Source organism: Pavona decussata, unplaced genomic scaffold (genome assembly GCF_977016875.1).
Source record: "Pavona decussata unplaced genomic scaffold, jaPavDecu1.1 SCAFFOLD_12, whole genome shotgun sequence".
Classification (NCBI taxonomy): domain Eukaryota; kingdom Metazoa; phylum Cnidaria; class Anthozoa; order Scleractinia; family Agariciidae; genus Pavona; species Pavona decussata.
Genome location: NW_028145435.1, coordinates 896,368 through 918,541, shown reverse-complemented (window position 1 = coordinate 918,541; position 22,174 = coordinate 896,368). Strand labels below are relative to the sequence as shown.

The following is a 22,174-nucleotide window of genomic DNA, read 5'->3' as shown; positions in this document are numbered from 1 at the left end:
CAGAGAATTGAAGGTTGTTGCACATATTCCGCTGTATTTCTCTGAGGAACTCCATTTGCCATTGTGACCATTTGTACATGTCCATCATATCTCCTGTGTACAACCAATAGTCTTTGACGTAACTGTACACTTCCCACAACAGCCATTCTCCTGACATTTGCCCTTGAACAATTCAAGGATCTTCAACTCTGAAACCACAAACGTTTTATCAGTGATCCGTGTCAGCTCTTCTCTGCGTTCTTGTGTTCCTGACTGCAGTCTTGTACCTCACTTTCACCACTTATGTCCACAAATGCACCTAACCCTGATTTTGGGTACTTTATATAAGATAGACCTTTTTTGTCGTTTTCATAGGACTTCATGTTTGACAGAATTATTTGTGTTTTAGTAAGAATTTAGGAATTCTCGTGAAAGCGAGATATGTCCAGAAATGCACGCTAATGAGATGCATGAACTGTATGATAGACATCACAAAGTGTCCCCTACGCTAAATTCTTACAAATACAAATAATTCTGTCAAACATGAAGTCCTATGAAAACGACAAAAAAGGTCTATCTGATATAAAGTACCCAAAATCAGGGTTAGGTGCAGTATGTTATAAAGAAAACACCAAAGAAAACAACCTTAGTTTCATTTAATTCTTCTTTGTTCTGTCGCTGCTGAGGTATCTGACTGGACGTTTTTGCCAGGAGTCATTGAGACTGACCCATCCAATATATTATAATTTTCACTTTCGTCACAGTTGTCTGTGAAGGCTTTGTTGGGTTCATCATCTTCATTACCATCAAATGAATTTTCCATAAATGAAACTGTCACATCCACAAGACTACAACTCTTGTTGATGAGAGAAAATTAAAAATAATTTTCACTTAATTATGTGCATGGTCATTTGTCAAGTTCCAATATATACAAGTGAAAACCTATTAGTAGCTAGTCGAATTATTCTGTCATCATCTTCAAGAGATTTCAACACCCACAATCTGTCTTAGACCAAAAAACCACCGGGAACACGTAGGTCAAACGTAAAACTTACCCCCACCCTCTACACCCCTAGTTACATAAAATAGCAACTTTTGTTTACAAAAAAAGAAAGATTCCATTGATTATTTACAAATGCATTCTAAAATACAGTAGAAACATGCAAACTACATTTCAGGGTAAAAGATCCGTAAGTTATCCTTTATACACGTAACAGGGCAGGGTAAAAATGTTTTATTCCACTTATGAATTACATTGACTGACGTTTTGACAACCTGACTCGGATGGCGACTTTCACTCAGGTTGTCAAAGTGTCAATGTTATCCCAAGCCGTCTTTCTCGGGAATACACTCACCCAGACAATCAAATTTTACTAACCTATAACTCCTGGGTTCAAACCATTTACAAAACTAATAAAAGTTCTAGAAACACGTATGGGGACATTTCAGGCGAGAACAGGCACCTCCGTTTTCTATTCTGATTTGGGGTTGAACTAACTGGAACTGGAATAAATTTAGCATATTTCAGCATATCACTTACAGCCTATGAGGATGACCGGAAATATAGTAGTTAGCAAAACACGTGTGTTTGTTTACCAGATGATAAAGCAGCGCTCTTTCTTTTTAGCCATTTTGTTGCACTTCCCTCTCTCGGTCGAACAGGTTGTGTGCTCTCCCTGTTCAACCTAAAACAGAACCATTCTTGTCCATTAAAATTCTGAATCAAATCGTGCAAAGTAAACGCAGTTGTCGGGCGAGAATAAGTCCGCGATAACAGCGCACAATAGCTGCCTGAATACGGGAAGATTCATTATTAAAAATACAGTATAGACTTTGCCAGTATTCACTAAGAAATCTTAGTTAAAAGATAGGAATCGAAATTACAGCAATTGGACTTCAATTCCGCTAGGAAACCTTAGCAACAGAGAACTTATTGAAGTATACAGTACATGCTTAAAATGACTGACCTTTGCAACCTTGCCATTTCCAACGAAAGCAGATGTGTAACGAAATCGAGTCGTTCAACATCGTAAGAGAAGCAGGATTATTTAAGTCTAACATTTTAGATTGAACAGGTCTAAGTCTAGCTGTACCCCCTAGTCTGAGAGTTTAGAGTTTAATTTCAAAGATATTTTTGATTTAGAAAGCTTTAAATGTCATGATTATTACTGTCATCTCATTAGGCATAAATAGGAGAAACCTAGCAAGTGGCCCAAGCTGAAAGAGGAGTTTAATCTAACCAAATAAAACGTTTCGGAGGCGTTCCTTTTGCCGATCAGAGTCGCATAGGAACTTTACCTAAGATCATTTCAGTATAAAGTATTACATTCTTTTCTGCACACGAATGATCTTTTATACAAAATAAAATACGTTTTCAGCCCTCTCTGCTCTTTTTGCCAGCAGACAAGAGAAACTATGTCCCATATTTGTTTTGATTGCATTTTTTCAAAATCCTTTTGGAACGAGGTTATGGGTAAAATTCTAAAGAAGCTTAGTAACTGCAGGTGCCTCTCTCTTTCTTATAGGAGTTCTAAAAGAAGAGATAGATCTGTTCAATTATATAATAATTTTAGGGAAATCATTTTTGTGGTCATGTAGAAATAGAAAGACTAAGCCGATTTTTAGCCATTTCAAAGCAATTCTTTTAATTAAACATGAAACTGAAAAATATGTTCATGGAAAATCCAGTAGCATGAATTTCTTCTCGAGAAAATGGAAAATGTTCCAGGAAAAGAATTTAAGTAACTAAGCACAATGTAATTCTAAGAGTAACAATTTCCTTCAATGTTTAGGTTTCATTTCAATAATAGAAACTCTTAATTTAATTAATGTAGTTAATGTTAATAATGATAATAATAATGAATCTATGATTTATGTAATAGGTGTGAAGGTAAATAAGGAAATAAAAAAAGATGTGCCGCGAAATCGTTGTCTGTATTAAACAGACTCATCCCTTTATAAATTTGCCACGTTTGGTGGACGCGTTTTATAAACCTTTCACGACTTCTAGATCCACTGCAGATTGCCCGGTTTAACTTATGTGCTTGCAGAGATTCCACAGAACGTCCCGTCGCCGGTCGGCCACGACGTATCACTGGACTATCCATCGACTAAATGTCGATTTCGGCTGCCAAATAAACTTTCAACCTTACAAAATCGAACCTATATTTACAAGACGAAACAAAGATTATAAAAAGTGGAGAAGAAAGAGCGGATGATCAAAATTCGGGCGCGATTTCAACAGATTATTTCACCACAAGATCACATCAAATTTAGTGTCGACCCGTACAATTTATTTTTGCTGCCGGTCTGCTCGCGCATGCGCTTAACCGTAAACAGTGTACTTTAAACATCGGTCGGTGTTGTTTCCTCGTACGTAGTGTGGTTCTTAATACACTTTCCCCTGTGCCAAAAACGAATCGTGTTTTCTATTTTTCGTGAATGAGTTGGGGAATTTCCTGTGAAAGAGTAATGAACAGACTGAATGGAGTCCTCGGGGTTCTTAAATCAAGGCATTTTTGCAAAGTCGACTAAAGATATTGATCATTTTAGTTTGTGGGGAAAACGGCAAATTAATGTTTGCCTCAGACATAAAAAAAGAAAGGTCTTAGAAGAACTGCTGGATAGGTGATCGAACTAGACCCGTCTTAAAACGCTGCTCCATTTCCGTTCAAGTGGGCATTTTCCCCTAGATAAATGGAATTGTTCGCCAATAAATCGAGTTGAAACACGGTAGTTTACACCAGCGATTTAATATTAATATTTTTTTCAAGTTGATGGGAAAGAATAGCATCTGTGTACATCATAAATCATTACAAATATTTAGTTTTCTTGCCCACTTTCTCTACTTATTTGCATAATTTTTTGGAGTACTTGTTCATTTATTGCCATGATCGCTTTTTGATACTCTTAGAACTAAACATCTGTCAATAAACTTCCATTTAATTTCATATTTGTGTTGCACGTCAGCTAGATTAGACACAAAACCCTTTCTTTTGATGGTGCCAAAAACTGAACCGCCTACGCTCAAGCAGGTGAATCTTCCATATTAAGACGACGCTTTTCAATCAACTCATTCCACTCCAAAACTGATCACTCTTGTCATGGTCATCTTGGTGTAGCCAATCTGATGAATACAGTAACAACACCGAGATATCGAACCACTGAAGGTAAGTTACAACATTATTTTTACTAATTTAGAAGTAAATTGTCTATTTTCCCCCGTTATTATTAATAAGCTTTTCTTTTTCATTAAACATCTAATTTCATCATTTTAAAGCGAAACACCGGCAATTTTAAAATTTTCCCATTTCTCAAAGCATATTCTTATATTCTTGGATTGGAGAGGAAGGTTGTGTGGTTAAATTTTTATTTATTGGAGAAATACACCAGCAATCCGTCGCAAATCGTTTCGTTTCTGACAGTCCAGGTAAAGTCTCAAGTTTCGGGATTTGTGATTGTGGTGTCGTTTTCGTTGTGGAAAATTCGGAATTTTGTTGGTTAGCAATGATGTTTTTCAAGCTTTCGAAATTGAGTGATCGGAATAAAGCGCCTTGAGTAGCAAATTATCTCGCCTAAAGTTTCATCTGCTGTCTTAAGGCTCTGTTCGCACTAAGACGAAAATATGAGTTAAGCGTTTGCAAAAAAAATGAAAATTTTGTAATCACCAATTTTTTGTTTTCGTAATCCTGTTCGCACATGAAGATGCGAGTTTTTTTTAGTCACAGATTTCAATTAGTACCTTGATCAATTTTCCATCAAGATATCGTGACATGTCTGCCGGTGTCTGTTTTTTTGCGAAATTTGATGACCCAATGACGGATGGATGTCAAGGAACAGAGGATTTTCTCGCCTGACAAAATTTTTACAGCCTCCAAAAGCTTCCAAAGCTAGTCGACGGAATCTTTGAACTTTCGTTGCGCTTGCAAACATTTTGGTGGATGTAAAAAATCGTTGGCACTAGAAATGGCTTCGCGTTGACAGATTTTTTGGCAAATCAAACAAAATTTCGCGTAGTGCGAACTAGCCTGCAGTGCAGGCGTTTTTCATGGGCGAGCGCTGAATAATAAATTTAGTTCTCAGCCAGTCGTCCTCTCCCTTAGGGTCACTTTTGACTCGCTCCAGCCCTCTCGCGCTCCCTCGCCTAAGATGACAGCAACGAAGGATTATTCAGCGCTCCCGCTCCAAAAATACGCCTGCATTGCAGGCTAAGTGCGAACAGGCGTAAAGGCCTGCAAATGATCCCGTCCCGCAAATGATCCCCGGACCGGAAATGATCCCCAAGTTGAACCGCAAATGATCCCCGATCGCCTCACCATAAATATAGAACGGAATGGACCCAAATTTGGACAGTGAATTTAAACCTTATGCACTTCATTAATTTTTCTCTTAATAACACCAGTCGTTATATTAAACTATCTGTATGCAAATTTTACAACTTTAAAAATTATAATGTAGCAGCTCAGTGCAACAGAACAATTTACTTATAAACTGGAACATACATGCCTGTGTACATAATTTACTTATACCATTACAACGCCTAAAATGTGCACTAATTGTACGAAATTCATCATTTTTCAAATAGGGCGAACAATACGAAACAAATTTTGACAGTGCAACTCAAAATTAGTTAACTGTAACAGACCAACTCTTTCGAATGGCCTTCAGCAAATGGACGCAAAACAGATGTACTCGAAGAATTAAAATTGAAGTATGGAGAAGGGCGAATTACTGAAGAAGAAATTTGCCTAAAATGCGGGAAAAAATTGACAGTTATTCCCAAGGCGTCTATGAGGGGGCCAATGGCCCTCTGTAGGTCTATGCCGACGAGAGCGTGTTTTGTAAAAAAAAAAAAAAAATTAAAGAAAAACTGGGAGTCCAACAAGCGGCAAAACGAAAACGAAAGACAAAATCAACATATTGCATGACAACGTATTGGACGACCGAGGCTAAAACGTTATGCTTAAGACTAAGATGCGATTAAGAACAAAGGCGACGATAGTGGGCGAGATTTGACCGCCATCTGAAGCGCATTGACCGATTCTCCTTCCTTTTTCGAAAAAATAAAAAAAAAAAAAAAATTGCGACCCGCTCTTTAATTTGGAAGAGTTTCGTACAACTCGTGCACATTTTAGGCATTGTAATGGTATAAGTAAATCATATACATGTATGTTACAGTTCATTCCTCGCGAAGCGAGGTTAATAAATTTGTCGTGCCGAAGGCCGCGCTCGGGAGCTAAGCCGTGCGAATTCGAGCCGAACATATATTTATATGTTTATATATTTCCGTGAAGAAGTCCGTGCTGTTGCCTGGCAACAGTGCGCAAACAAAGTATGAATGACGTCAGACTGTCTGGCGTCGTCTGAAAAAAATTTGCATACATCGGAAAAAATATGCGTGCATGATCAAATTTCAACTGCAATGTTCATCAATATTCACTGGATACAGAACTATCTCTCCAGAATATTTTCCCTTTCTTTTAGAAATCTTTTTTGTGAAGGATTGCATTGAAGAAATTACACGTTTGTGGCCGCGGTAAAATAATTTTCCGTGGGAAATAAATTCATCGAACACGACAGCGCTGCACGCCCGTTGTACATTACGTCGCATCAGAAATAGATTTTCAACCGCAAACTAGCCTGTGGAACTACGAAAAGACCATGCTCATAGAAAATCCTATGCCCCTTTTAATCTCCTCATTTGATGCTACAGGACGAGTAAAGAGGGTTTTCCACCCAGCCCCAGCTTCGCGAGGTTTTGCGAGTCACGTATTTCTAGTAGGTAAATTGTTATGTTGTACTGTAGCTTACTGTGCTGCTATATTATAATTTTAAAAGTTGTGAAATTTGCATGCAGGTAGTTTAAATATAACAACTGGTGTTATTTTAAAAAAATATATTCTATAAAGTTTAAATCCACTGTCCAAATTTGAGTCCATTCCATTCTATATTTGTGGTAAGGCGATCGGGGATCATTTGCGGTCCAATTCCCGTCCGGGGATCATTTTCGGTTCAATTTGGGGATCATTTCCGGTCCGGCGATCATTTGCGGGCCTGTACAGGCCCTTAGCATGTCAAAATAGGCTTTAGCGGAAAGATTTAGTAGTCTGATTATCTGTTTTCCTTACCTTCCCAGAGGGGTCTTGCTTTTTAACATTAATCCTAAAACGTAATTGCAAAGCGGTCGGATTAATTAATCAATCAATGTTTATCATTTGTTTGGCAGTTTCTAGCTAATTACACCGCGCAGCAAGCAGCGAACCGGCAGTGAAAGGAAAAAAGAAATGAACGATATATTGAAGAGACGTAAATACACGACAAGAAATGAAGCAGTACAATGAGATCGAAAGTAATTTGTGAAACGGTTTTGCAATAAATAGTGACTTTCTCAAAATACATACATTTGAAGACCGTTAACATGTTGTATGCTATATACTATTACGTGGAAAAAAAAAAAAATAGCCAGACCATTCCAATAGGCATGGTATTTCGTTTGCGAAATTGTTTAACAATTTTGCTGACGAGGGCAAAGGTGTTCACTCTTCACACTTCGGAGGACGCGCATCGCCGGTCAAGTTTTACCTTTCGATTGGAAAACTATGATATGTGCGATGGAAAATGCGCGTTTACGAGGTCGGGTAATGAAAAAAACAAAAATCAAAGGAATACTTTACAGTTTAAGCAGAGGAAATTCGAGAGTTTACGGCGGAAAAAATACGCTTCGAGGACAGATTGTGGTATTTTTAAAGCTACGACAATCTGCCATCGCAAATCGATCGCGACTGAATCGCGACTAGCACCGCGGACTTCGTTTACAATTTTTAACGGTTCTGTGAATCCACGTCACAAGTAATCATAGGTTTGACTGTCAATGACTACTGAAATAGTATTTTGATTGACTGATTCTTCGTATTTCCAAAAGTTTTCGGAAAATTTTCGAAAAACGTGCTCCGCACGGGTCAACAAGTTTGCTTCAAATTTGACTCGCAATTTATTGAAATCGCGTTCGCTTCATAGACGTAAATGAACGCTTATCTGCTCATTTACAAAAGCTATTAGTCTGTCTTTCTGTGTATTTTGATTGATAAAATTTTATAACAACGCAGTTTTACGGAAACCCAAACACACGTCCTCGTAAGCGGATCAACTTCAGTTTGCCCATGTCCAGGATCAAATTTTAGCGCAATTTGCGAAAAAAATTTCAATCTGGTTTGTTTTTGTCGGAAACTTTAACTATTAACTTTGGACGAAAGGAGTGTTGTTGTTGTTGTTTTTTACCCTGTGTTAAAGTTGTGTATTTTACTTCACATTGGGTTGTTTTTGCGAATTTGCTAATTTGGTTTATTCCTGGAAACACCTGTTCGTCAATGGGGTAAGCATTGGATTTCTCCTCGACAGAGCGGTTACATGTAAACTTGTTCGTGCTTTCGACAGCCGCGCCTACGAGTGAAGAAAATAAGGTCAGACAAAAGCGAAATTCCATATGAACCAAAAATGTGATGACGACAGTCAATATTGAAATTTTGTAGTTCAGGGCCGAGATACAGAACTTACGAAATCGTAGACACGCTCCCCTGAAGCATTGATCAGAATTCCAGTCCGATTGACTTCTAGAAAATTTATAAGACAATTTAAAGTGAACGATTTAAGAAACCGAGAACCTTCTAGACTACCCATTAAGAGCCTCTGCCTGAAAGAGTTGGGCAGGCTTGGAAATGATCGAGTGAGGTGAGGCGATTTTGCTCAAAATTGGAACACATAATTACTGTGAGGACTTGTGCAATATTCCAAAGTTTCAGCTTCATTAACCTTATTTATGCTGAGATCTAGATAGCAGCTTTGTGGTTGTCCTCCTGAGGCTGATTTTTAGCTTAATTTTGACCACTTTTCATTTCTTCGCTTAAGCCAGCGACACACCTGGTGATTTTGTACGCCGATCGCGTCGAATTTGATCGCCAGTGCGATTTTCGCCACCGATTGATGCGGACACACCTGGCGATTTTTTTCGCCGATCGCGGCGATGTGGCAGTTTTGAAAACTCATGTGATAAAATCGCCCAACCTGATGGGTTGGCTTTACTGGCGATTCACAGCAATAAACGTAGAAAATCGCAGGAACGGCAATACTTGGCGAATGCTGGCGAATTTAATCGCCAATATCTGACATGCCAAATATCGGCGATTCTAAACGCCGATCGCGGTGATCGGCGAAAATCGCAATCGCCGCACCAGGCACACCTGGCGAGTTTCGCCGATGGCGGCGATCATCGTACAAAATCGCCAAGTGTGGCGCTGGCTTTACAATGCCAGAAATTCATTCACTCAAATCAAGAGTCACTTTTTGTTAGTTCAACTGTTGAACTTTCTTTAATAAAACTTATGGCCTACAGGAGTATGTTTGATGCACACGGCAGTAATCTAAAGTTGTGGGTCTTATCGGCATTGATATAACGATAAAACCGGAAATAGCGGCCAAACTTTAAGCCCAATTATCTTTAATGACCACTTTTGAAGTAACAAAATTCCAACATAGAAGTAGAGTGTGTCCCTAACTATATTACAATTAAGATGAAAATACTAATGTTAAGCCTTTTTCACTTTACAGCTGTGCTTAGAAGATACTGATAAAACCCATTCCGGTCACATTCCTCTTTGGAATTGCTTACCACTAAACGGATACTCAACACTGTTGCGGCGGCATTCTTCATGAATGAACTCTTTTGTTTTGGAACATTTTTTGTGTGTCACGCTTGCATGTCGTTTTTTCATTATTATTCTGTTAGTTTTTTCTGCATAACTTTGTCTATTGTTCCTTAGTTCATTAGTATAAATTCGCGTCTTTGCTTTTTATTCATGCTCGTTTGTGCTTTGGAGGATACAGTTTTAAGGTTTTGCGTTTTTTCCTACATCGCTTCGTTTGTCCGTTTCAAAGGCCATATAACGTTTCAACCGTATCGAATATTGCTTTCGCATCGTTTATCGTAACGTTTACCGCATCGGATAATTGACATTAAAGAAGTTAAGAAACGCGTTGGAGCAATGGTTTTTGGCCCCTTCATTCGTTGAAACGTTAAATTTGATTATAATGGAAGTCGGGAGCCGTTACGGACAAACTTACGAGGACGAGCATCAGTCGAAGGAGATTACTGCTGGTACAGTTCAAAGTGCGAGGCCAGAGCGACGCTTAGAGAAAGGATCGGCCTATGTCACTCGACTTCGATGGATGGATTGTTATTCGCTGCAACGAAAGGTTAAACAGCAGATTGAGCGAATTACTGAGAAGACTGCAAATACGGACGATGTAAATTCTGTTGAAAACGAGTTATCCGCGTTTCGCGCCACCAGCGAAGAGTTGAAGAAGGTGGTCGCAGCCCTTATGGATGACCTTGAAAACGATGAAGATGTCAACGCAGCTAGTGACTGGTACGTTGAACAAAGCACCAAGATGATTGATTTTATCGAACAAACTGAACGGTGGATTTCTTCCGCGAAGGAGAAAATAGAAAACAGCTTGGAAAGCCGATCAAATTGTTCAAATCTTACTGGCTCGTCTCGCCTCACAAAAGGATCGTCCACTAAGTCATCAATTGCCTCCGGTCGGGCGAAAGAAAGAGCCAAGACTGCCGAACTCATGGCGAAATTTGCGATGTTAGAGCGTAGACAAGAATTAGAGAAAAGAGCTGAGCGTTTACACCTGGAAGAGCAGCTAGCAGTGGCCCAAGCGCGCGAAAGGGCGTATGCTGAATTTCAAGACCGTGATTCTAGCTTTGAGAGGAAGTTGTCTGAGGCAACCATTCATCCACCGCCAACAGCCATGCAGGATCCACAGGTCAATCCGCTTCCTCGCTCGAATCCTCCGCCCGTACCTCACCCGCATCACTCGCCTGTGCAATTAGAACCAGTTGCAGCGCAATGCACATGGCCGAACCCGTTGGCTCCAGAGTTTAAAGTGAAGCGTGGTGAAAACCAGAACATTCCCAAAGGCTTCCGAGAAGTTCTCAGCCAACAAAACAGATTAACAGAGCTCTTGGTTGAACAGCAACAGCAGACCCTTCTGCCCACATTAACCATTTCCAAGTTCACCGGCAGCCCCCTCGATTTCTTCACGTTTGTCAGGACCTTTGAGTCGCAAATTGAGAGTAAACTGAGGTCAAACGATGTCCGCCTACGTTATTTGGAGCAGTACGTGGAAGGAGAGCCGAAAGAGCTGATTAAAGGATGCCTCCACCTGGACGGACAAAATGGTTATACCGAGGCTATGAAGCTTTTGGTAGAGAAGTATGGAGATCCGTACAAAATCTCGAACGCTTACATTAAGAAGATTGAAGATTGGCCTTATGTTAGACAAGGAGATGATCAAGCGTTAGACCGCTTCGCAATGTTTCTTACTCAGTGTCGGAGTGCGATGTCCGAACTTAAGTTCCTCTCGACTCTGGATCATCCCCACAACATTCAGACTATGGTTAAAAAGCTTCCGCTGCCACTCCAAGACAGATGGCGCAGAGAAGCAAGTAAGCTCCGAGCGACGAGAAATATCACTCCCACGTTTGCTACCTTTGTGGAATTTGTCAAGAAATGAGGCAGGAATTGCAATGGATCCTGTGTATTCGCGAGAAGCGCTTAATCGCCAAGATACCTCAGATCGCCCTGGTCGTTTTAACAAAGGGAAAAACACTCACAAGCCGAAAATCGGAGACCGTTCACGCGCGACAACTCATGTATCCAGTCACGCGACGGCGATAACTGCCACACCCGAAGCTAAAGGGCTTGGCTTAGCCAACTCGTGTAAAATGTGTGGAAAGACTCATGACCTTGATGACTGTAAAGAGTACTTAAAGAAGACCTTGCAAGAGAGGAGGGAATTCCTCAAGGACAAAGACTTGTGCTTTGCATGTTACCAAGCTGGCCATAGGTCAAGCGGATGTGCTCAGAGGAAAACCTGTAAAACGTGCTCCAGACGTCATCCTACCGGGCTTCACGATGATAACTTCCGTCTCAATCAATTAGCAACCAAGAAACAGAATCCGTCATCACAACAATCTACGGATGTCCTCACTGCTACCCATGTTGAAACAGAAGAGGCTGTTTGCAGCGCTGTCGGCACAGGGAACCCAATTACTGCCTTGCCTATTGTTCCTGTCAGATTAAAAGCAGCCGGGAAAGAAGTCTTTACGTACGCCATGCTCGACAGCTGTAGCACTGGTACTTTCTTGCTTGAGGACATAGCTGCTTGCTTAGATGCAAAGGGTACCGATACGAAGCTAATGGTGAAGACAGTAAACGGCACCCAGTTACACGATACTAAGGCACTGAACGGTTTGATCGTTACGGACCTCAATGGTGAAAACCGCATTGATTTGCCGAAGACCTTTACTAAAGAAGACATTTCTGCGATAGACGTGGATGTTCCCGCACCTGAACTCGCCCATAAGTGGAAACATCTTGAAAGAATAGCAGACTGTATGCCTTCTCAGCTTCATGGCGCGAAAGTTGGTCTTCTCATTGGATCGAATTGTCCAAAAGCCCTTGAACCGATAGATATTGTTGCCAGTGAAAATGGTGGCCCTTATGCGATAAACACCTTTGCTGGATGGGCGATAGTAGGACATTTGAATTTGATCAAGAAAGACCATCAAACAGTTAACTGCAATAGAATAGCCGTTGTAGAGGTGGGATCAGAGAAACCCCTTGACCATCACTTCGCCGTAGAGGATAAGGTCAAAGAAATTGTCTCACCGCAAGCATTAATCAGGATGTTTGAATTGGACTTTCCGGAAAGATCTGACAAGAGAGCTCACCAGTACTCGCAAGAAGATAAGAAATTTCTTGACATTGTGAATAAAGGCATTAAGCGTACTGATGATGGCCATTACGAAATACCTCTACCCTTCCGCTCTAAAGACGTACACCTTCCTGACAACAAGGAGCAAGTGTTCCAAAGAGCATGCTGGCTGAAGAGAAAACTGACAAGAAATAAGAAATTTCACGAAGATTACGTCAATTTCATGAATGACATCATCCGAAAGGGATTTGCCAGAAAAGTGCCACCAGATCGCGATCCCGCCAGGTCAGGGCAGGTGTGGTACATACCCCATCACGGTGTTTACCACCCCCAAAAGCCAGACAAGATCAGAGTCGTTTTTGACTGCAGCGCACGTTATGGAGGGACATCACTGAACGACCAACTCATGCAAGGACCGGCCCTGACGAGTCGCCTTGTCGGCGTGTTGACGAGATTTCGCCACCAGCCAGTCGCATTCATGGGAGACATTGATGCTATGTTTCACCAGGTTCGAGTACCCGACAATCAAAGAGATTTTCTCCGATTCTTTTGGTGGCCTGACGGTCTTCTCGATGAGGCCCCTGCAGAATACCAGATGAATGTTCATCTTTTTGGAGCAGTATCTTCCCCAAGTTGTTCCAACTTCGCTTTAAGACAAGCCGCAGATGATGCTGAGAAACAAGTCGGTTCGGAAACAGCTGACGTTTTGAGAAATAACTTTTATGTGGATGACTGTCTCCGATCAGAGGATTCAGAAGAAACAGCTATTGAAAGATTACGTGGTGTTCGTTCTGCGTGTTCTCTAAGATTGTCAGCAACAGAAGAAATGTATTGATGAGCGTGCCACATGACATTCGCGCACACGATTTAAGGACTTTGGACCTAAGTTGCCACTTCCTTCCAGTTGAAAGGGCCCTTGGTGTACAGTGGGCTATTGAATCGGATACGCTAGGGTTCCGGATAATGAATCCTTAAAGACAAGCCACTCACTCGCCGTGGTATTTTATCCACCATCTGTTCAGTGTATGACCCACTCGGAATAGCAGCGCCTTTTCTTTTGAACGGAAAGAAGATTTTGCAAGACCTTTGCCGCATGAAGATAGACTGGGATGAAGAGATTGATCTCGAGTTCCGTGTACGTTGGGAAAAGTGGAGAAGCCAACTATCAGCATTAGAAGACTTCTCAATGGACCGTTGTGTCATCCCGGACGGTTTTGGTTCTGTCGTGTCAAGGCAAATCCACCATTTCTCGGACGCTAGTGCCACTGGTTATGGTCAGGTGACGTATCTACGAAGTGTAGACGACAAGGGTAACATCCATTGTGCGTTTCTGATGGGGAAGTCTCGCTTGGCACCCCTTAAGGCCATGACAATTCCGCGTTTAGAGCTTACAGCAGCAACTACCTCTGCTCAAGTAGGAGGAATGGTTTCCAGAGAATTAAGCGATCCTGTTGATGGAGAGATCTACTGGACCGACAGTACCACCGTGTTGAAATACATTCGAAACGAAACGAAGCGTTTTCACGTGTTTGTGGCAAATCGAGTGCAAAGAATTCGAGATGAGACAGATCCTATCCAATGGAGGCATGTGGACTCCGAAAATAATCCGGCTGATGACGCATCACGTGGTTTGGAGGGCAATCAGATAACTAAACGACATCGATGGGTCAGAGGTCCAGATTTTTTATGGCATCCCGAGAGTGAATGGCCTAAGTTTCCCTGCGATTTAGACGCAGTCTTTGCCGATGATCCTGAAGTGAAGAAAGTTGTAACACATGCCACTGTTTCTGATGAAAAGGAGGAAATCTTGACCAGGTTTGCGCGTTTCTCCAATTGGAACCGCATGAAACGATGCGTGGCCCGGATACTTCGCCTCAAGCAGTTTTTAGCTCATGTGCAAACGCCGTTGGAAACACACAGAGCAGAAAAGTTGAGCAGCCAACCCGTGAAAGTTGAGGAATTACAACGCGCCGAAGAAATCATACTCAAATTGGTACAAGGATGTGCGTTTCCTAAAGAATCTGAAGCCCTGCGCAAGATTCAAGGAGAAGAGCGTCAGAAGAATCGCGACCTCGCGAGAGTCAAGAAAGCGGAAATCAAGAAAACCAGTACGTTATATCGCCTTGATCCTTTTCTTGACCAGAACGGCCTGTTGCGCGTTGGGGGCAGATTCAGCAGATCGCAAGTCTTTCCCGATAATTTCAAGTATCCCATCATCCTCCCCAAGAAGAGTTTTTCTTGGTAGATCTGATCATTAGAGATGCACATGAGAAGGTTGCGCATTCTGGTCGCGGCATCACTTTAGGCACGCTCAGAAGTCGATATTGGATCATAAACGCCAATTCCGTTGTGAGGCACTTCATTTCCAAATGCGTGACTTGTCGGCGGCTTCGTGGTGTAGTTGGTGAGCAAAGGATGGCCGATCTTCCCAAAGAAAGGATTGCCCCAGCACCTCCATTCACTTACTGTGGCGTCGACTACTTTGGCCCATTCTACATTAAAGAGGGAAGAAAGGAATTGAAGCGTTATGGTGCGTTATTTACCTGTTTATCTAGTCGAGCTGTACATATAGAGACGGCGACCTCCCTGGAAACAGATTCCTTTCTAAATGCCTTGCGACGTTTTATAGCAAGAAGAGGGCCTGTACGTGAAATCAGATCCGATCAAGGAACAAATATTACCGGGGCAGAGAAAGAATTGCAAAGAGCGTTATCAGAGATGGACAACAACGCAATCCAGAGAAGTTTATGCACGGAATTCAAAGCTGATTGGGTGCAATGGAAGCAAAACCCACCGTCTGCGTCGCATATGGGTGGCGTCTGGGAACGACAAATACGCTCAGTCCGCTCAATCCTCACCGCCTTAATGCGAGAACATGGTCGTAACCTTGACGACGAATCGTTTCGAACTCTGATGGCAGAAGTAGAGTGTATTGTAAACAGCAGACCTCTCACCACTCCTTCCAGTGATCCAGGAGATCTAGACCCACTAACACCGAATCACATCCTGACGATGAAGTCTAAAGTCGTACTACCCCCTCCTGGAAACTTCCAGAAAGAAGATGTTTATCTGCGTAAAAGATGGAAGAGGGTCCAGTACCTTGCAAACGTATTTTGGTCAAGATGGAGAAGAGAATACGTTCAATGCCTTCAGCAAAGATCAAAATGGAATCGTCCCAGGAGAAACTTTGAAAAGGGAGACCTGGTCCTGATCGTTGATGACCGTGTAGCACGGAACCATTGGCCTTTGGCCCGTATTGTCCACACTTACCCTGACGAAGAAGGATATGTACGGTCTGTCAAGGTTACCACAGGAGCAACTTTCTTTGATCGCCCAGTTGACAAGCTTATCCTGATACTTGAGAAAGATGTATAGACCGGGTGTTTGAATCCCAGCCAGAGGAGCCATGTTGATTTCAGAGAACTGAGAAATTTCAGAGAACGGAGAACTATCTTTTTTAGATAATTTGTTTGTTAGAGTTTTCTGCCGGTTGAACTCTTAGGGGAGCCAGATGTTGCGGCGGCATTCTTCATGAATGAACTCTTTTGTTTTGGAACATTTTTTGTGTGTCACGCTTGCATGTCGTTTTTTCATTATTATTCTGTTAGTTTTTTCTGCATAACTTTGTCGATTGTTCCTTAGTTCATTAGTATAAATTCGCGTCTTTGCTTTTTATTCATGCTCGTTTGTGCTTTGGAGGATACAGTTTTAAGGTTTTGCGTTTTTTCCTACATCGCTTCGTTTGTCCGTTTCAAAGGCCATATAACGTTTCAACCGTATCGAATATTGCTTTCGCATCGTTTATCGTAACGTTTACCGCATCGGATAATTGACATTAAAGAAGTTAAGAAACGCGTTGGAGCAATGGTTTTTGGCCCCTTCACAACACAAATGTGCCAGTAAATACAAAATGACCCAGCATTATCTAAGTTTATTGCAGCTTAATTAGTTTTTAAGGCTAACGACTAACATTGGCATTCAAACTTTAACAAACAAGTTCTGTTTTAAGGTATTCTTAAAACAAACGTAGCCACATTGCTTACGACACGAAACCATAAATTCGACTATTCTGGAGGCTTAAAAACTCACTTTCAGTTCTGATAGGTGTTACACTCTAATTAGCATCCTTTGTCATTAATGAAAATTGATTTGAAACAGATCTGAAGTTTGGATTGTATTTTAACAGCAATGCTTACTTCTCTTGCTGTTGCTCCAAGTGGCCATCTGTTCCGCATTATGCGGGAGACTGGGGCCAAGTTTTTCTTCCTCTAGTTCTGGTCTGAGGATGAACCGCTAAATTTGTTATTGTTTTTGTTTTTGGAATATAGAGAAATATCGTTTCCTAACTTTCCCTGAAACCCCATAAGTCCCTCTTCACCTAGCTTTCTTTTATAACTAACTGCTAAAAGCATGCATGATCAAATAAATGAGCTTCTTTAATTTTGTTTCTCATAGACGACCCTCGCATAAGATACATTTACCTAAAAATGGAAGACCAAGTCGATCAGTCGTGTTTTATTCCAGGAATAGACTTGTCATTCCAGAAGAGCTACTTCTACTACACCAACTTTATCTCCCCGTTTACGATGCTGTTGAGTGTTTGGTGTTGTGTGTCCAATGCAGCTGTCATCGTGGCGTTACTCAGAACGGGTGTCAAGTCTATTCGTCCAGGGTTGTTAATGCTTTGCAGCTTGACACTCACAGACTTTTTTTGGGGAGCGATTGTTGGACCTATAAACTCCAGTTTTAGAATAAAACATTTACTGAACAGTCAAGTTTGTGAGCTTTACTCGGAATTGGAGGAGACACCAATTATTGCACTTCTTGCAGTAAGTGCTTCCGGTACCTTGCTGAATCTTGCCGTTATCAGTATCGATCGATACTTTGCTGTCACAAAATTTGTCCAATACAAGTTTGTGGTGACCCGGCCTCGCACCCTGGTCACATGCTCTGTGGTGTGGTTGACGTCCATTACATTCGGTCCCCTTCAATATCGCTTCAGATTTCCGATAGTATGCTGTTTAATACTTGCAGCGTTTATCGTCATCTCTGTCCAGGTAATGACCCTTCTTCACCTTCATCACCATAACAACAATGTTGCTAACATGATGCAAGAGGGTAGTCAAGCCAACCCTGTCAACACCGTTAATGCCGCCTTCGAGCGCAAACTGGCCAAAACAACAGCATATGTGGTGGGCGCGCTTTCATTGGTTGTCATTCCAGGGGCTTGTTCTGTAATAATTACTGTAATTACAAGAAAGCCTTATATGAAGTTAGCGACTTCTGTTATATTTCCTCTAATGACCCTGTCTTCGAGTATTAACCCAATATTGTATTATCGCAAAAATCAAGTAGTGAAAGAAAGAATCTGTAAGCTTCTTAAGTGTCAATAAGCGACTACTGTTTTCTTTTTCTTTCGCGCCACTTGCATTCCTTGTTTTCTTGGTCATTTAAGATACTGTCCGTATAAGAAACGACTGCTCGATTTTTTGCCCAAATCTTTTTTCCACGAAATTTTCTGTGTAAGATATAAGCAGTCCAAATATCCCAATAATTTGGCTGTTGTTGTTATTGTTGTATATTTTGTTATTTTGGTATAATGTATGATGTAATTTTGGAATTTGATTAAATAAAGATAAATTAATAAATTTAGACTTTGCGGCAAACGCGCTTAATTTAGATTTTACTCAAATGAAATGAAATGGACAGATTATTTTATTTCAGCTTTCTCCTTTCGACCAAAGGGAGAATACTTAAAAGCAGAGTTGAATAAAGAGAATTATGATTGTTTTTAAATTGTACACAAAAGAGCCCTTCCAAAGTTTGGGCGAGCACGTGTCTCAAAAGTATAAGGAGATCAACAGTGCTGGGTGCTTTCTAGGTTGAACACTAGGGCTTGCGTAAAAGGAACAGAGAAAAAGTATAGCGCACTCTAATTTACGGGTTTTCGATCCAAATGTCTTAAATTACACAGTCAAAGCTTTCTTGAAGTAAATTTTGCACTTGTGTTGTTCCTAACTTTCTGCAAAAAATTATGGGGGGGACCAAATAATCCTAAAACTGGCTTCAACTTTGTCATGAGGTATGCATGGCCGTTAGGGAACCAAATATTTCCCTGAAATAGGAATCGTGATGACCAAGCGAGTAGCTCAAGTGCTTGATATCATATAATCATATGAATTGATTATCCTTCATAAAAAATCTGTTTTGGCGCGAGAATGGAGTGGTCCTTTCAACGGATAGTCTCTTAATACTTGTAAAGATGTAGCCCACGCGATTTGTACCCGATATTCCTTGCCGCCTGCCATTCATTTGAATGTACAAATATTTATCAGAAGCATGTCACGTAGAAGCGTGGAACTCTTATCACGAGAGTCAGGAGAGCCATTCAAAGTTTACTTGCTTATATGCCTGTACGAAATGCACTTCAGTTGAATGCGTTTCAAAACCTTTGCTTTGCATTGTTCGAGGCTTAGACCAAAATGAAAGCTACACACTAATACAGATCAAATCTCTCTAGATAGGGAAAAATTGATTGTGCTAGACAGATGGAGTTAGAGGCTTAAGAAATGCAAGCGCCTATTGATACACTTCGCAGGTTAACCATTTTAGACGGTCTATCGTTTGTCGGGGGCACCCAACAAGAATTAAGAAAATACTTCAGGTTTCGTTTTCCATATTTCAACTTTAAAGCGAATATTTTTGTGCGCTAACACAGTGGTTTCTTAAGCTAAATTTTTGAGTCGCAGAAATGTTTAGCGAACAGATCCTTATTCCCCTCCACCCAATCACCGAGTCACTGCTGACTTTTGGGCTATGCTAGGTGACCCTACTAGGGCACAGAAACTACTTTGTATCAATCATCTTTGTCTGCAGATAGCTAGGAAGAAAATGGATTGCAACTTGAAGAAATTGGCATCAAGTTCCTTCTGTGAGTTTTGGAGAAATTACTAAAAACTGGCAATAGTTTATTCTTCCTCGCTCGATTAATCATTTCTTATTTCCTCCCAATGCTCTTGGAACAATTTCCCTTTAAAGAAGGGTTTTCTTTGTCAAACATTTGAGCAATTTTGGCCAACATACAGCTAACCCTCCGTGACAGTGGCGAACATCTAATTTCCCCTTACAATGTCCCTACTTGATCAAGCATACAGGTTACGAGAATAAATAAAATCATCACCGAAGGTGTGCGTTTTGATATCTAAAGAAACTCTCCCATTTAGTGCCATACGAAATACAGATAAAACAGTGAGGTGAATAGACATACTGATACTGGGGACTAAGGCAGGCTTAAAGGGTTAAGCTTGACGAACAGGTATGTACCGAAATGAATCATGGGGTGTCCAGCCTCCATGACCAGCCGGGTCTAAAATAGTATCCCACAAATGAAGTTACGCGGATTCATGCAATAGTGGAAACTGTACAATGAAACTGGGTCTGAAGAAATCTGCTGCATTAGATAACTAAAGAAGGCACGCAATAACAACATGCAAATCAGCTATTTCAACAAACAACTGTATTGGTTTAAACTCGAATATATACTTAATACCGTAATAAGGCTGTCAGTAAATCACGGATCCGACCGTTTTTTTATGCAAATGAGTATCAACTGTTTATGCAAAGATCTTGAAAGGCATTGGAGTATAATTGGTTTGTCAGAGGTATCGATGTAATCGATACGATGTAATTGATCGAGACAAATGACGTCACAAGTGGAAAGGGAGTCATGCAAGAGGGTCACGCCATACCGGATGTGGGTGAAATTGTATCCAGTTCCCTCCCGAGTCAGACATCAGCAGTCAAACCGCCAACAAGGGATTTTTTAAGGACGGTGCCTACTATTGTTACTGCGCATACGTTCTGCACATCTCGAGATACTCGGGTTTCCTATGGGTGGTGCCTGCTAATACAAGAAAATTTTTGCGCAGTTTAAAACTATACGGAGAAAACAGAACGTAGCGTGTGCTCTTGGTATCCCAAAAGAAAATTGGGGATAACCATGCATTTTTCAGATATAATTAAGCTTCAATTTAGAAAAAAAAATCCCATACATTGCTTTATATTTTGGCACTTTTTAGAAATATTGTTGCTTAATTATCTCTGAAAAATGCGTGGTTACCCCCAATTTTCTTTTTGAATTCCAATAGGCCTTGCTAAGATCTGCTTTTCCCGCTTAGTCATAAACCGCACAAAAATACTTCTTTATTATCAGGCAACGTCCTCAAAATGAACAAAATTGGGAAGGCCTATATGTACAACACGGGAATGAAGTGAGCAGAACCGTCCCTTTTTATTTCTTATTATTATGTTACAATACAAGTTCATCAACCTCATCATCATCATCACCATCAACATCCACTTGATCGGTGGTGCGCGCATAACCGTATGGATAGGTTTGAATGTCTCTAGATCCAGGACGCGTTTGGTGAACACCAGGCGATAGTCCTGGGCGGAACAGGTGGTCAACGCATACCGCTTGGCATCGCGATAAATGCTGTGCGTTTGAGTGATTCGGCCCCGTCGCGGTAAAGGTAGAGGATCCAACACTTCGTCAAACGTATTCTCTTTCAACACTTGAGTGGTTGAGTTGAGAGATACCGTCGTTGTTGAGAGAGAACCATCTCTCTTTACAGACGGTCTTGTCCGAATGGTACACGTAGCTGTTGTGACTAGCGGAACAAAACTATATGATTATTCTCGGTTTTCACGTGACGTCACCAAATTCTAGAATTCAAAACTGGGAGGCCTACAAAATTTTTACCTTCATTCAAGGAAAGATTATCTAAAAATGTGTCTGTTCACAATTTCTTAGCTAGATGTCGTGCTTCCTTTTGAAAATAGAACAGTTTCAATTTCCGAGTTTCCATCGTGCGTGACATCAGGAGGACAGCCGTGACAGAACTTTTCCGTATCTTAAAAATGACTCTTCGGGTGATTTTCAACATTCTAAACAATTTAAGTTTGAGGAGAAATATTAATCTAAACATTCGAAAATTCACAAGGGAAAACAAACCTCTTTTCTGGCAAAAGTGAACTCCAGATTTTTTTTCCTATTTCCGGCCGCCATGTTTGTGCCCCTCAGAGGGGCACAAACATGGCGTCTCCATACTAAGCTCTAAAAATTTACGTGGAACATTTTGTCAAATAACTCGAGTACGGAATGCCGCACAAGCCTGACACTTGGACAGATGCCTTATTTATTTATCCTCTATACCATGTCAATTTCTTGAGTTCATTCATGGAATGGTTTCGATTTTTTTTTTCAATGGCGTGACAGTGAAAACCGAGAATAGTCGCCCCCTTCCAATTCGTCTTTGAAATCGCCAAGGTACGGGATCTGGTTGATCAGGCACGTGGAAATGACGGAATCCGTGTTGAAATAGAGCACCCTTTCTCCCAACAATTCAAAGGTTTT

The 22,174-nt window shown here is 41.0% G+C and overlaps 2 protein-coding genes across 2 annotated transcripts; both read left to right on the top strand.

Moving 5' to 3' along the window:
• Window positions 1-9,934: 9,934 nt before the first annotated feature.
• LOC146487949 (uncharacterized) lies at window positions 9,935-11,556 on the top strand. Its single transcript, XM_085124548.1, has one exon. The coding sequence runs from the start codon at window positions 10,063-10,065 to the stop codon at window positions 11,554-11,556; it is 1,494 nt and encodes a 497-aa protein (XP_084980674.1). The 5' UTR covers window positions 9,935-10,062.
• A 13-nt stretch (window positions 11,557-11,569) lies between these two features.
• LOC146487948 (uncharacterized) lies at window positions 11,570-13,594 on the top strand. Its single transcript, XM_085124537.1, has one exon. It carries the CDS (start codon window positions 11,570-11,572, stop codon window positions 13,592-13,594), a length of 2,025 nt encoding a protein of 674 aa, XP_084980663.1.
• Window positions 13,595-22,174: the final 8,580 nt, after the last annotated feature.